Below are 15,242 nucleotides of genomic sequence, written 5' to 3' on the forward strand. Positions count from 1 at the left end.
GCTTAGAGTTGTTAACGTTTCTCTGAACAAAGTTCTGTCAAGGTCCATCAGAAAGACTGTCCTATGTGACAGGCAGCCCAGAGACATGTGCTGTACCCCTCACCGTGCACCAGCAATGTTTCTTTGGGCTGCAGAATGGTGGGGATTGATTCATAGTTATCTACAGTCTTGATGGTTTTAACCTGCGTGTGAAGGAACTTAGATTTTCATTGGCTGCACGCAGCAGCCTAAGAGGTCCTGGTCTGTTGGTTTAAGGAAAATGTGATATAAAATCATGAAGCTACTGAATTCTGGCTTCCCTTTGTTCCAAGGGAACAGCAAGACAAGACAATCCCAAAGAGCAGCAGACTCCCAGCAGGGAGATTCTACTCAGCTTATCACTGCCCCCAGCACCAAGGCGTTACCTCCCCCAGTCAGTCGGTGTGATCAGGTGCCTTTTATTGCAACCCTGATGCCTCAGGAGAGAATGAACAGTAGAAACCCACCGAAAAAAATGGGCTGTCCTGATTCATCCATCCTCAGGGCATAGCCTGGGAGTGTTCAGTGACAAGTGAAATGTTGGCAGCATGACATACCCTGAGAAGTGTGATTTTATCCCTGTTTCTGCCACGTGCAGTAAGGGTCACTCGTGTAGCCACACCAGGAAGGTGAATGGCATCCTCTCTAAAGGTTGTGGGCTGTGGCGTTGGCACAGATTTGGTTTGGTTGGTGGAGATTTGATTTTTCCACTCCCCCCTCTCTCCTGGTGCAGCTGGTGAAGCTATGCAGTGGGATGATTGAAGCGGGCAAAGCCTACATCACCACCAACAAGCACTTTGTCAGCGGAGTCCGGGACCTGTCGCAACAGTGCAAGAAGGATGAAATGATTTCGGTAAGTCATCCCCTGGGATGGAGAGTGGGACACAGCGAGGGCTGGGGAGCGTTAAGCTTCCTGGTGCTGTGTATGGACCATATGTCCAAGACCCTTATGCTGTTTAAGTAGCCATTTAGTGTGAGATTTTATTTCTGGAGGAATGTAGAGACCGTCTGATAAGGCAGTGCTGAAAGAGCAGAGTGAGATGCATTGTTTGCCGGGAGGATTGGACTTTTAAGAAGCCACAGTGCTGGCAAGGTTGTTGGAATCTAGGTCAGTAAGCATCAGCTACTTAGGAAACATGGGTAACCAGCCTACACGAGCGACAACTGACATGTGGATTTCAGCATGAAACTGGAAAGGATGGGGAGCCTATGGCTTCAATGTCAGACATTTTTGAAACACCTTCTTGCCAAATGGCAGGGTGGCTCCGCAGTGGCTTAATGAGAGTCTCTCCCAGCCGTTGAGCCCCTGGGGATGAGGGGCAGCTGCTTCTATTCACTGCCAGTTCTCTTTACCTTTTTTTGCAGGAGTGCCTCGACAAATTTGGAGACAGCCTGCAGGAAATGATTAACTACCACATGGTAAGGTGCTGCTTCCTCTTGTCTTTTTGTGTGCTGATGGCAACCTCTGGTTAATGGTCTCCTGTGCTTGACGTACCGGGCACTCCATGAAGGGAGTTTCAGGTTCCAGACCCCAAATGCTGCATAGCCAAGAGAGCAGCACAGGACTGGGAATATTGAGCTGGATGTGCTGTGAGTCTGTGTTCTCACAATGGTCAGTCCTGAGGCATCACGTAGGCTAGGAAGTGGGATTTCCACAGGCTTGCAGAGGAGGTACCACTTAGTGAAAGGGTATGTACTGTTGCGTGGGTGTCTTTGGCTCATTGCAGATCAGAGATGTCCAATGAATATGTAGAAGGGTGAGGTTAGAGACCTCTTCATCAAAGGAAGAGGAGAGCTCACAAAGGTCCTGCACTGCAGATGCCTTTTCTTCTGCTTGGGTAGTGCAGGATTTTGTAGTGAGGAGAGAGAGGGTCCTGAGGAGCTCTGATGTCTCAGGACTCTGGCTGGTACCAGCATGTAGAACCTTGATGCTGCAGATTTGGAGCATTCACATTTGTGACATTAGGACACCAGTAAGGCTGTGACTGGATCAAACCCAAAGGACTGCATTGTTCAGTTGGTGCTGGGAGTGCTCGGCGAGTTGTGTGCAGCTCTGTGTTTAAGGATAACACAGGACATGTTAATGCTCCACGGAGATGAAAGGAAGGAAATGCCCAGACAATGGCTATTCTCCTGAGCTGACTGTGTCTCACTAACAGAGCCCAAGGGGTTAGAATCTGCCCTTTCTCCATCCCAAGCATCCAGCCGTAGCATCTGTAAACCTCATAGAAGAGGAAGGAGCTTCATGTGTGGTGGCTCCGTGCCAGACCCACAATTTTAAGTCTGCAACTCAGTAGGAACTTAAAGCACAAGTGCTTTCAAGTGAAGGAAGCTTCAGGGTGTCAGCACTGGACTGACCCACTTTTATACCACGATGCCCCTGTCAAAGTACATTAGGCACGATGCTTGCTTTTGGAATGCAAGTTTAACCACGTGCAGCTGGAGAAGAAGCTGCATCAAGTCTATTTAATTATTTCATGAAGGAGGTGGGAAGACTGTTTCCTGGTAAAATAGGGCAGGGAAAAGAGGTGCTGCATACGCAGCTTTCCTAGGGCTCTTAGTTTTTGGGAACAGTCAAGCAGCTGTACAGCAATGCTGTTGGCGGGGAGACAGTGAATAAACCAGTGTGAGCATCAGAGAAAAAATGTGTTTCATAGAATGGTTAGAGTTGGAAGGGACCTTAAAGATCATCCAGTTCCAACCCCCCTGCCCTGGGCAGGGACACCTCCCACCAGACCAGGTTGCTCAAAGCCCCGTCCAACTTGGCCTTGAATGTGAGTGTTTGTGACAAAGCAGAGAAAGTCAAACCCTGATGCTGCTCAAATTCCCTCGGAAAATGTAAGGCCCTTCTGCCAAGGAGCGTATGAGCCCCTGAGAGGCCACCCCTTCATTCCAGGGATCACATCACTGCTGTGCTGATAGGGGCTGGGCTGAGGAGTGCGTGCAGCCCAGCCATGAGGAAGCAGTCCCTGCCAGAAAGCTCTGGACACAGAACACTGTCTGCAGGCTCCGCTCCGCCAGCTGTGCAGCTTCCCCTGCATCCCTGGCCTCTGCCAAAAGTGCCACTTGTGGGATTGCTCTTGCCTCAGCCAACTAATAAGCCAGAAGGACCCTTCCCAGAGCTGTCAAATCCCCAGCTGATGCGGTATAACCCTTCCCATGCACCCCACCCTGCTCAGCAGGGGCGAGCTCCCCGCCACGTGTGACTCAGGGGCTGTAAAAGGCAGCGTTTCCCTACCACCAGCTGCATGCACAAGGGGAAACGTGCTGAAATCCTCCCTCCCCCCAGCCTTTGGGGAGCACCCTCCTCCCTCGGTGCACGGCAGCATGAGTCCCTGTCCAGGAAATGGCTTTGGAATGACTGCGGCATCTCGAGCCCTCTCCGGCGGCTTTTCAATTAGAGGAGTTATTTTTAGTGCCTTCTGCTGTCTCCTTTGTGTGTGTGTGTGTGCCTCTGTGTGTGTGTGTGTGTGTATCTTGGCTCATCCGGGTCTCGGATCTCAGCTATGAAGCAGTTGTCAGTGCTCACTCTAGGAATGTGGCCAGGACAGTATGTACAACTGGAACAAGTTAAAAAGAAGGGCAAACATTCCCCCCCAAAAAATCGGTTGGAAAAGCTTGTTCTATGATTTAATTGCTAGAGCACAGGGCCTGGTGATGTCCTGATTCTAGTTCAGCAAAATTCAAGCATAAAACTCACTTGAATTTAGAAGATGAACAGACTGAGCTCCTGAGCATTCCCACCTTTTAGTGCACGAGGAGGAAGAAGCGTCAAAGCAGCCTTAGAGGACAGATGCCAAAAGAGAGTTGAGTCCTACCACCTCTCTTGCCTTCTCTCTGTTTTTAACTTTTTCCAGTGCCCTTGTCATCCCTCCCTAGTGCTGGCCCAGGGGGTCACACCACTCCAGAGGGCACTGGTCTGTGTCCAAACTAGCCAGATTTTAGTTAGTTAAAGCCATTTCACAATGCAACCATCCAAACACAGTGACCTCTGACTGCAGTGCTGGCTTGGAAAGGTTCCTGGAGCTATGGTCCAGGGCTTCCCTGAGCTGTGCTCTGGAGGTGTCTGCCTCTCCTCATGAAGTATTTGAGAGGTTTGGGCTGCTGGCTGGGGCTGCTGGTGGTGGGTGCCAAAAGTGAATTGCTTGGGCTGCTGTTTTACTGGGGATGGCTTTGTAGGGGAGACAGAAAAGGTTAGATGGCTCAGACAAACTGGTGTAGGTAATGATGATTGAGTAAGAGGTCGAGGAGCTAATGTCTCTGGCTGGTTGTGTTTGATTTGACTAGTGAGCTGGAGAATCAGAGAATCATAGAATGGTTTGGTTGGAAGGGACCTTGATGATCCTCTAGTTCCAACTGCCTGCCGTGGGCAGGGACACCATGTCACTGCCTGGACAGCCCCAGAGGACGTGTTTCTGTAACATCCTTAGCTGGGAGGCTGGTTTTGCTGCTGCTCTAGGGAAAATGCCCTTCCAGTGACTTGGGCAATTGGCTTCCTGGGATGCTCTGTGCAGAAACGTGTGCTTGGTGGCTTGAAAAAGAGCTTCCTAGTGATGTTACAATGCTGACCTCTTGAGGCATCGCTGCAGCTGCAGATGTTGGGAGCAGCATCAGCAGAAAAGCCAAAGGTCCTGCTGGCTGTATGTCACCTCAGAGTCAGGTTCAAGGCAGGACACCGTGTGGGTGTTTCTCTTGGTGGCTTCACTGTGTTTTGCTTTAGGGGGCTGTCATTTCCCTCCCCTAACAACCATGGCAGCGTGTGGTTCTGCTGAATTCCTGTGCTCATCTTTCCTGACAGCAGTTCAGTGGTCTGATTCTCAGCTGTACTAATGCTACATTAGGGATGTAAGGGATAAGGATCCCCAGCGTCAGGCATCCTAGACCCAAAATTTCAGTTCATGCAGGAGGAAGATAAATGAGGAGAAATGACTGTGACTCCTCTTCATGTTCCAAAAGCAAAACGCCCCAACTTTCCCTATTGAATTTGAAAACATCAGCTATTACCTCCAGTACTTATAAAAGTCCAGTGTTTAGGTTAATTGGCTCTTTACAGAGGCAGGGCAGAGGTGCAGGGTCTCAGAGGTGTTTAGTTCTCCGAGTACCACTCTCCCATTATTTTTACTGTTCTGTTCTGTGGCTCCCCTGCCCCAGGAGCCTTTCCCTCCACACCACAGGAGCCCACGTTCTGCAGAGCCTGCTGAGTGCAGTCTTTCAGCCTGGGGCACGGCGGAGCTGCCCGGGGGATGCTGCATCCCATCCCCTCACCCGGAGATCTGCCACGCGCTGCTTAGAGGTGCATGATCCATGACAGGGAACAAATTTCCAGCTCCCTCCGTGAGCCCTCTGAGCAGCGGGTGGCAGACAGGGGTGGCAGAGCCCTGCAGCATCCTTCCTGCACAGCTCCAACCCTTTCATTTCACATGAGCCTGAGTGGTGTGAGCTGGAATTTTGCTCGAGGGCCCTTGAAGTCTCCCCTGTGATCCCTCCTCCTCACAACACACCACATTGCAGTGAATAAATTTTTGACTCTGGCTTGCCAAGCTCTTCTGTACTGGGAGTGCTCCTTGCTTCTCTGCAGACAGATGCTGTGCTGTCAGCTCTAAATCCTCTCTGTGTGTTTGCTCCCTCCTTCCTTCCTCCTTATCACCCTCCTGAAAACATGGAACCAGGTTGAAAGGCATAGCAATCTGCCATTATATGTGAGATATAAAAAAGATATATAAAAGAGGGACCTTTCCCTCTTTTTACAGAGTCTGATGAACATAATTAAGTATATAACAAGGTTTCCCCACAGGTATAGGAGCATAAAGTTGCCACCAGTTCTAGAGCAATGGCTAATAATTATGGGCTGTTGGATTTACATGACGATGCGAGGCAGCAGCGTTTGGAATTAGAGCTCAAGTGGTTTTTTTTCATCCCGTTGCCAAAGATTGTTAAACTCCAGACTTGAAGTGGATGGTTTTTCTCCAAAAACTTCTGATTAGGTCAGAATTCCCCACGCTGCTTCTAGGTGCAGTTCTTTCTAGTGCAGCCACGTACCTGATCAGCTCTGCTGAAGGCAGGTAATCCTCTCCTTCGACTTCTACAGCAGACATTACAGGCTGCACTCCATGCCAGCCCCTTGGTGCTGTCTTAGCTGTCCAGATTAAGAGATGTACGACTTACAGACAGCTCAAAGCTGTCAGCATCCACTTCCAAGGAACTAGGGAAGGGCATGCTCCAGGTTATACGAGGGCAAGATACACTGAATGTGGGGTGCAATAATCCCTGGCTCAGTCAAAGAACGGGAGGCATTTTTCCCACCAGCCTATTGCCCTACACATGCCTTGGAATGAAATATGAGGATCTGAGGCACAACCTTGTCACAGCAAGGCTCTTTCCCGTGCACTTCCCTCTCTCTCTGCAATCAGAAAGACAAGAAAAATGACAGGATGCGAGTGAAAGTGCTGTTGTGATAGGATTACTCTGGCTGAGTGCCTTAAGTGCATCTTCAGCAGCACCAGGTATTTTCCAGCTCCGAAGATGTAACATTAGCATTAATTGCCCTCCTCAGTACCACTCCAGACAGCGCTGTGCTGAGCTTCATTAAGTCCTGAGCTTTCCTGTCTGCCACAAATCACTGGTGCAGCGTCAGAGGGATCCTCCAGCAGGAGCAGCAGCAGCTTTGCAGGGGAGATTTAGCCGCGCTGAGCGAGCTGGGGAGCATTTCCTGCTGACAAGAAGAAAAGCCACCCAAGCTGTGATGAGTCAGTGAGGCCGATGGCAGATGTCACGGGCGGAGGGTGGTGGTGGAGTTCAGGGGGAAGGATGAAGGAAGGGAAAGTGGAGAGTCCTTCCAAGCTGCCCGTTCTCCACAGGGTTGGATGGACCACCTGCAGCTGACAGCGTTTGGGAAGGGTCCAGGTGCAGCAAGGTACACAGTGTGGGGCATCGTTTGGATGCAGAGTTACCATCTGACAGGGGAGATGCTTTCTGTCATCTCAGGGCATCGCAGGTTTTGCCGTTGTGGCTGGTGCAATGGCATTACACTAGTCCAAAAGCCTTCAGTGAGCTGCTGCCCTTGCAGTTTGGTACTAGTCTAGCAGTTAACACGAGCTCGGTGCTGCATCCTGGGGTTCAGAAAGACTAGGTTTTTATCAGTTTCTAGAATATTTTAGGATGCCTGCTTTTTTGCTAGGGAGAGAAGCAGCTTCAATAATACATATAAGGGGCAGGAAGAAGTGTCCTTTGACTTAAGCACAAACTGGAGCTCTTGAGATTTTTGTGAGAGAGACTCAGCTTCAGCTTGGTTGGAAGTTAGGCTTGGACTGCACTGACATCTGACGTGTGTAATAGAAGTAGTGGTGTTGGCTTGTTTTCCTGAGCACAGATCTTCAAGTGAGCTGTCTTACAAAGGCATCACAGATGGAATGTTCTTCATGGGTGGCATTTATCTGGTGGGCCATCGCTCAAGAGATGTAGGACCAAGTCATATAGCCAGACAGGAATAAAAGTCATTTAAACATCCCCTGCCAAACAAAAGATGCTTGAGTTCTGCTTTGCCCCCCTAACCCTTTAATTTACTCTATTCAGCTGCTAGAAGCTGCAATGAAAAAGAAATGAACTGTAGGACTATGAAAGCACAGAAAAATGTACAGTTTGCTGTCATTGTTGAGTTTGATTTTGTTATTTGAACAGCTGCAGTGATATTTACATGCTCTTTCCAAAGCTTTGTCAGGCACACCCTGACCTTGGCTTGGATAGACATGTCCTAGAACAGGAAAGCACCCAGGTCTTGGAAAACCTCTTTGCAGCTTTCCAGCACGACAGGTAGTTGAGGAGAAGAAGGAGAGATGGAGAGGCCAGGACAGACCACCAAAGCCACTGCAGTCCTGCTGGTGCCGTGTTTGAGAAGGGGTTTATGGCAGAACGGGCCATCTTTGGGGAGCAGGGTGTCTGAGATGGATTATGGATGATCACCTTCTGCAGGACAGGGAAGGGGGGGTCACTTCTGTCCCCAGCAGGTACTCAGAGGTAGTTGACAGAATCAGGACCGGCCAGCCCTGCTGCTCCCTCTCTGAGACACACTGGAGACTGTTGACAGGATAGGATTTCCCAGACCAGATAAAAGGATTCCCAGGCCACCAGACAACCAACCCTCATGTAAATGCAACATAAACCAGTCCCCAGACTGTTACTGGGGATGTCGGTGAGAACGAAGCCTCCAGACTGGCCGTGAGGGAGATAAGCACAGAGATGTGACTCATCCAGCTCATGGCTGCTGTGGCTGGGGTGGTGACTTGGCGAGGCTGGAGAAGGCAGAGCTGCCTCTGTCCATATGTCAAGCAGCTGCAGAGGAAGCTCCACACCCTCCGGCTCATCAGATGGGGCCAGTTGTTGCAGGAGAATGGCTGATGTGCTTCGTGACCTTGATCTTGTCTCGGGCTATGGCTCCCAGTACACTAGTAGACCTTAGTGGCCCTGACCAGTTTCACCTGGGGCTTCCACCCACACCCTCCACCCATGGGCCCAGGCACTCCATTTAAACTCCACCCAGGGCCTTCAGTCTTAGTTTGAGCTCTGCTGTGGGAGCACAGGTCTCCAGCTCAACCACAGCTATGGACCCTGGTGGTTCCAACTCGCAGACTGATTTCTTTAGCTTGATGCTGGACCTGCCTTGTCACCATGGATCTGCCTGGTGGTCTCTGGGCTTGACTCAGCTATGTGGACCAACTTCCCAGCTTGGCCTCAGACCTTCCTCATTGCCACAGATTTACCTGATGATCTGGGCTCTTGGCTGAATCTGGCCACCATCTCTGGACCTGGCCTGCTTTCTTGGTGTGAGGTGAGGCCCCTTCTCTGCTAGCTGCTTTGGACCAGGAGCTGAGGGGGAACAATGGCTTTTGCTGCTTCTTGATGAATTCCCACCACAAATGCTGTTGCCTACCTATAATCTCTACTCAAGCGCTATTCCCATGTGCAGCTACGATGTCCTACTGCTGAACTTCATGCAGTCCACAGCCAGGCAATCACACTTCTTTTTACCTTCTGCTTTGATTTGGAGCCTGATGGGATCTCCTCCTCTCTTGTAGGCTCTGCAGAGTCCTGTGGGAGTGCTATAACAGTGACATCCCTTTGGATCTCTGTTGCCTTGTATCTTGGTTTCTTAGGTTTTCAATTCCAGGAATAACATCCTGCCTACATTTCACTTCTTGGGGGCATGACATTCCTAAGCCCCCCTGTCCAATAGAAGTTTGGATTTATCCCTTTTCCTCAGAAGCCCATGCTGGGAAAGTGAAATACAGGATCTAGGCTTTTGCTGCTGTTGGGTGAGAGCTGTGTTAACTCCCTTCTTTCATGCTGACCCTCCTCAGGCACAGATGTGTGTGAGTCATAGCCTGGACTTCCCATGTCTTGGTGGAAGCTAAGAGAGAGGGTGGGGTGATATTTGGTCTGGAAAATCTTAAAACAAATGGTTTGTTCCAAGTATGTCTGGGAAAGAAGAAAAAGCCAAGAGATGATTTTGTATTTGAAACTCTAGCTCTTAAAACTCTATTTATTTTGCATTGAAAATTGAATGGAGAACCCACTTGAAAATATTCCCCTGGTGATCTTGCTGGGCGAAATTAACGAAGCAGCAATAAGAGTAATGTGGTATCTTAGGATGCTTCTCGGTGGAGATGCTGCTGGCAGGGAAGGCATAGTCATTACCTGGTATCCCCTCACATCAGCTTGGCGATCCCTGCCCTGGATTTACACTGCTTGAACCAGTGCAGACTGGAAGGAAGGGCACCATCACAGCATTGTGGGGCTCAGGGCATGAATAACAGGAGCAGGGGAGAGTGGTATTGACAGAGCAGGAGGTGGAGGTGTATATATATGGCCTGTCTTCCTCATGTGTGCGCTTTTCCTGTTCTGATACAGATGCGTTTAATTTAAAATCCATATAGAAATGTCCCTGTACCACAGGTAGAGAAATACTGCTTATGTGATCACCACGAGTTCAATTCCCTCTCAGTAAGGAGCTGTTTTACGAGCTCTGATTTTCAGTCCTGGACTGAATCCTTGGTTACTAATTTTCTTCCTTGGCAGCCTGAGAAGGAGCCCATGCTGTGGCAGGAGAAGAGCTTTGCACGTGGGCTTGGAAGCGCCCCGCTGGGGGAGTGTCTCCCTGTTACAGGCAAAAGCTCTTCTGTAAATGCTTCACTTGTGCTGTTGAAAGCATCTCTCCTGTTTCCAGCTGGGCACTGGTGTGCAAGCCTTTCTGGCTACCACAGAAGAGCAAGGGCAGTCTCCTACTTCCAGGGTGATCTGCCTGAGCTGGGACTTTGCTGGGTTTGTCCTCTGCACCAAGTTATCAGTGGATTTTGCTCACTGCTGTCAATGCAGTGCCCAAGGGCACCAGCTAGGAGCTGCTTTCTCCAGGCAGGAGTGGTAAGGTGGGTGATCCTAAGCAAATATGTCATCCTGGTGGAAACCAATGATGGAAACTTTCCAGAGGTGGGTGCAGGTGGGAACCAGATGGCTTTCTTGCTGCCTGCCTGCCCCTGCACGGCATCATGAGTTGGGGGGAAGCATCATCAATGCCCAAAAGTCACTTGGGGAAGCTGCTCCATGGGAAAAGTTGCAGGCCAATGCCTCTTGGAGTGCTGTTGGAGAGAGCAAATGGATGCCAAGAGCAGTAAATAATTTACATTGGTAAAAACACAAAGCTGGGTGGTCTTGGTTCTCTTTCTTTCCCCCTTGCTTTGCATCTGTTCATATTTAGAGGCCGTACATGGCTGTTTATACTCAGCTAGTCCTGGCGTGCTGCTGGCTTTGTCCTTGGCTGCAGCCATGCTCATAACGAGTGTCTGAGGCTCTGCAGCCAACGCTGCTGCTTCTGCACAGGGTGCTTTGTGTTCTGTTTGGAGTTGTACACCTGCATAGTGTCAAAAGCACGACTTGCTTATCTCTGCGTGGGAGACGTTGGGTAGGGAGGACATCTGTATCCGTATGAGGCTGTTGGCAATGGAAGGAAGGCTCAGGAATGAGCCAGGGTGGTTTCACTAGTAGATTACTGCAGGGCATGAGAAGGTTCAAGCTTGTGAGCACCTCAGAGTGTGTGTCACATGCCAGATCTCTGCAGTGCCTGCCAAGATGCCAGGGTGGTGGACAAGTGCTGCTCGGGCTGGGAATGCAGGTCGTGCTCCGGTGGAGGGAGGTGTTGTTAGTTTTGTTCTTGTATCTCACAATCCTCTATTTTTAACTGGCAATTGATTAAATCAGCTTTCCCCAAGTCAAGTCTGTTTTGCCTGTGATGGTAACTGATCTCCCCGTACTTATCTCACCCCGTGAGCTTTCTCCTCTTGCTGAGGAGGTGTGGTGAGAGGGTGGGTTGGTGGGCACCTGGCAGCCAGACAATGCTAACCCACCACCTCCGCACGAAAAGCTGCTGCTTTAGGCAATGCCAGCTCTTTTGCATTGTAAATGATCTAAGATGACTGTTCCTGCCTCCTGGAAAAAGCCAGGAGATCCAGAGGTGCTCACCACCCCTGGGTCTTACCTGAACTGTGTAGTGCAGCAGAGAAGGTGGGCAGGAAAGGAGAGATGGTGGGTGAGGTGCCAAGGGAAGCTGTCCAGAAAACTCCCACTGGAAATCTAAGCTTGCCACAAAGAGGAGGGGAGAAAAAAGCAAACTAGAAAAAACTGTTTGTTTTAATCCAAAGAGCTTCATGCAGTCTCCTTGCTGACACCTTGACAAAGTCCTGCAGTAGGCTCATGCTCTGGGGGCTGCCCTGAAAGGGCTTTGGACACTTCAGGAGAGAAAGCAAGGCCAAATGCTGGACTGGGAAATGCTGCTCCTGGTGGCTGCATCCACAGGAAGATAGACATAGTTACTGTTGTGTGTTCCAGGACCTCTGTAGATTAAATTGACTGCTCAGGACACAGTGTGAAACTGGAACAAATGAGGCAGGTCCGCTTGTGGCAAACAGCCATAGTGATGCCAGACCCCAGCACAGGGGTGTTTCAGGGTATCATTAAGTGCCCAGATCTTGTGTTCCTGATGGTGGAAAGAAATGGGATCCCTGTCTGGGTGGTGTTTCAGGGTATCATTAAGATCTTGTGTTCCTGATGGTGGAACAAAATGGGATCCCTGTCTGTTCTTTGAGGGCCATTCTCTCTAGCTGCAGCCCGGCTGGTGGCTTTTCTGGGACAGAGGGTATTTCCTGCTGCAGTCACTATGTGGTCTGGGAGCTCTGCCCATCTGGTCCCAATTAGCCACAATGCTGCATCATCCCGATGTGTGTCTGAAATACGGAGTTATTTGTGATCGTGCCCATCAGAGATGGATGGGAGGGAGCTGAGCAGACACCACTGTTGGGCATCCAGCAGTGGGCAGGGGGAGAACATCTCTTAAAGAAGATGGGGAAGGTTGGAGATGAGATGGGCAGAGGGTGTAGAGTAATAGGCTTGGGACCATTTTTTGGTGAGAGACAGGCAGGAGAGTACAACTGAAAAGACTTGTAGGAACTCAGTCTATATACTGTATGCTTGGACCTCTCACCCGTGTTCATCAGCCTGTGGCTGGCTCTGATGTACCTTCAGTGATGGTTCCTGTCTCCCTCACCAAGTGGTGTAGTGTTGAGGTGACAGTGCCCTCCTCTGGCAAAATATGAAATTCGAGGCTCCGGAAAGAGTTCAAAATGGGGACTATGAATACAACTGCTCCTACAAACACTCCTCTTATGAAGGTGTGTTGGTGGCATAGGTCTCTTTGGGATGTTCAGAGCCCTGGCACAGACTGTGGAACCTGCAGTGCAGGAATTCTGCACTTGTAAGAGTGCTGTAGCTACAGAAAAAGGTTATTACCCATTTTCACAACCATCAAGTAATGGAGTAATGCTGAGTCCCTCACACTGAAGCTCCTAGAAAGCGTCGATGGATTTTTTGACTCCTCAACCTTTCCATGTTGCAGAAATATTTTATATTCTTTTCCTTCTCTTTTCTTCCAGATCCTGTTTGACCAGGCTCAGAGGTCAGTCCGGCAGCAGCTGCACAATTTTGTGAAAGAGTGAGTATTTGTTTGATCAGTTTGGTCTTCAGCTTCTTGAACTTCCATTGCACCCGTCCTGTGTGCACTGAAAACAGAGCTGCAGCTACTGAGGCTTAGAGCAGAAAAGACACTGAAAAGAGGAAAAGATGTGATTTGTGTGATGGCTGTTGCTGTTTTCTTGCTTCCCTATTTACGGTTGGACAAGATGATCTTTGAGGTCCCTTCCAACCTAGAAGATTCTGTGATTATATCATTTGGTGGCTCCGTTGTCAACCAGGTGTCTTCATCCTGTTCCCAGCTCATAGTTAAAGCTGGACATTTCAGGTCAGAGCAGAAGATGGCGGATGGGAGGGCCCTTCTTGATGTGGAGAGCACAGCTAATCTTCACTGTGCCTTCAGCTTGGCCTCTGGTTTCAGAGTTCTTTGCTAGTGGAGAGGAAGTTTACAGCACCCTGGTGTGAGCAATGCAGAATATTGCATATTAAGGATGTGAACTTGCACGTGGCAGGCCCAAGGTGTGGAAGAACTGGGCCCAGGAAGTTAATTAGATGGGGACAGCGTGCACCTTGATCAAGGCTCTCAGCAGGCTGTCCCTGGCACAGACATGTAGCATGGGATCCCACCTCAGCTGAATGTAGGTCAGAGAGGCACCCCAGGCCTTGGGCTACGCAGGAGCAGGTTGCCATGGGAACTGGTAATTGTCTGTGAATCCCTCAGCAGCTGTGTGGTTTGATGGAGGGAGGGGGTCCATAGCTGACCCCCCCTTCCTTCCTCATCCCTCTCTTCTGGCCTGGCATTCACCCTACCCCCGCTTTTTCTCTAATCATTTCTCTGATGAGCTCAGATTTAATCTGCTTAAGCCTGGCAGTCGGAAGGGGGAATTTCACCTTCCTTTTGGGTCTGTCGTCCTTTCAGCATCTTTGCAACTTAACTCTTTTTTTTTTTTTTTTTTTTGGACTTGTACCACTCAGCCTCTGCGCTTGCGGGCCCTGGCACTTTCAGCTTTGCACTGCTCCTGCCCTTGCCTGGAAAATAATGTCTACACTTGGGACCTTTTTGAATAATCCACCTCGGGCCAGTCTACAACTTCCTGGCTGGTGATGGGAACAAATGGACAATGGGAATCATGCCCTTGCGTGGTGGTTCATGTGTATCTGAGGGGGCAATATTTACCCTCTAACCTGCCCTCCCTGTCCCCAAGCCCCGAAGGTCTTTGCCTGGTTTATTTACCTGGTACACCTGGGAGAGGTCAGCTTGCCCAGACCATGGTGTTAGTAGCCAAACACTCTGTGACTACCTCAGCACCTTACCAAGGCACAAACCATGCTGAGAAGGAGGGTTTTATCAGCATCATATACCTTCAAACTCCTGCTTCTTTCCCCTGGGGATGAGGAAGCCATTCTCCCCAGCGCTGGATCAAACCCTGTGTAATATTTCCACAGCCCTTTGCTGCAAGTGACTCAAAAATGCAAAAAAGTGACCCCAGTATTTTCCTGTGAATGGAGCTAGATGGCCATGTAACTTGGCAGTTGGCCCCAGTATTTTCCTGTAAATGGAGCTAGATGGCCATGTAACTTGGCAGCCCTGAGGGCTATGTGAAGAAGCAACAACCACCAGAACAGTAACCCAGTCACCTCTGTTCTCGTCTGTCCTTGCTGTACCTGCCCATGGAGGAGGCTCTTGGCCAGAGGCTGATCCGTACATAAGTGTATGCAACTTCAAACAGTTTGCCACAGGGCTGAGTTCAGCATTGACTGTCTGTCATGCTCAAATGAGGCTCTTCATCTTCCCTAGGGCAAAGAATAAGTGGATGCTACTTATTTACTAGCAGTTTTTGACTACTTTAAGTTCTAACGATCTATAATTGAAGTAAACGGAGCTTCCCTGGACAGAAAATAAATGTTTGTGTTACAGCTGCTGTAAATCAGCATTGCTGCTTTCACCTCCTGAGGAACCAGGGCCACTTGTAAGAGGTGATCTTCAGGAGTTGCTGTTCTCACTTTTTGTGGTCATGCAACTCAAATCAAGTCCTGCTATTTAATTGAAAAAACCAAACAAACTCAAAAAACCCTGCCTGTTGCTGTGCCTTTATAGCCTCCCCCCTCCCCTGATCCCATGTGAGACCTCTAGGCTTAAATAAAACTTGAAAGTTCATATTGTCCATCATGTATTTCTGAATGCAAATGTTAATAAATGTGCGTACTATAGT

General features: G+C 49.6%; 1 protein-coding gene across 1 annotated transcript in view; it reads left to right on the forward strand.

The window, feature by feature from the left end:
• ACAP3 (ArfGAP with coiled-coil, ankyrin repeat and PH domains 3) overlaps positions 1-15,242 on the forward strand; it is a 114,888-nt gene that overhangs the window by 52,647 nt on the left and 46,999 nt on the right. The window contains exons 3-5 of the mRNA XM_014941462.1: positions 752-871; positions 1,384-1,437; positions 12,993-13,051. Of these exons, the coding sequence (XP_014796948.1) occupies positions 752-871; positions 1,384-1,437; positions 12,993-13,051 (233 nt within the window). The remainder of the gene's footprint in view (positions 1-751; positions 872-1,383; positions 1,438-12,992; positions 13,052-15,242) is intronic.

Source organism: Calidris pugnax, unplaced genomic scaffold (assembly GCF_001431845.1).
Source record: "Calidris pugnax isolate Ruff unplaced genomic scaffold, ASM143184v1 scaffold82, whole genome shotgun sequence".
NCBI classification, from domain to species: domain Eukaryota; kingdom Metazoa; phylum Chordata; class Aves; order Charadriiformes; family Scolopacidae; genus Calidris; species Calidris pugnax.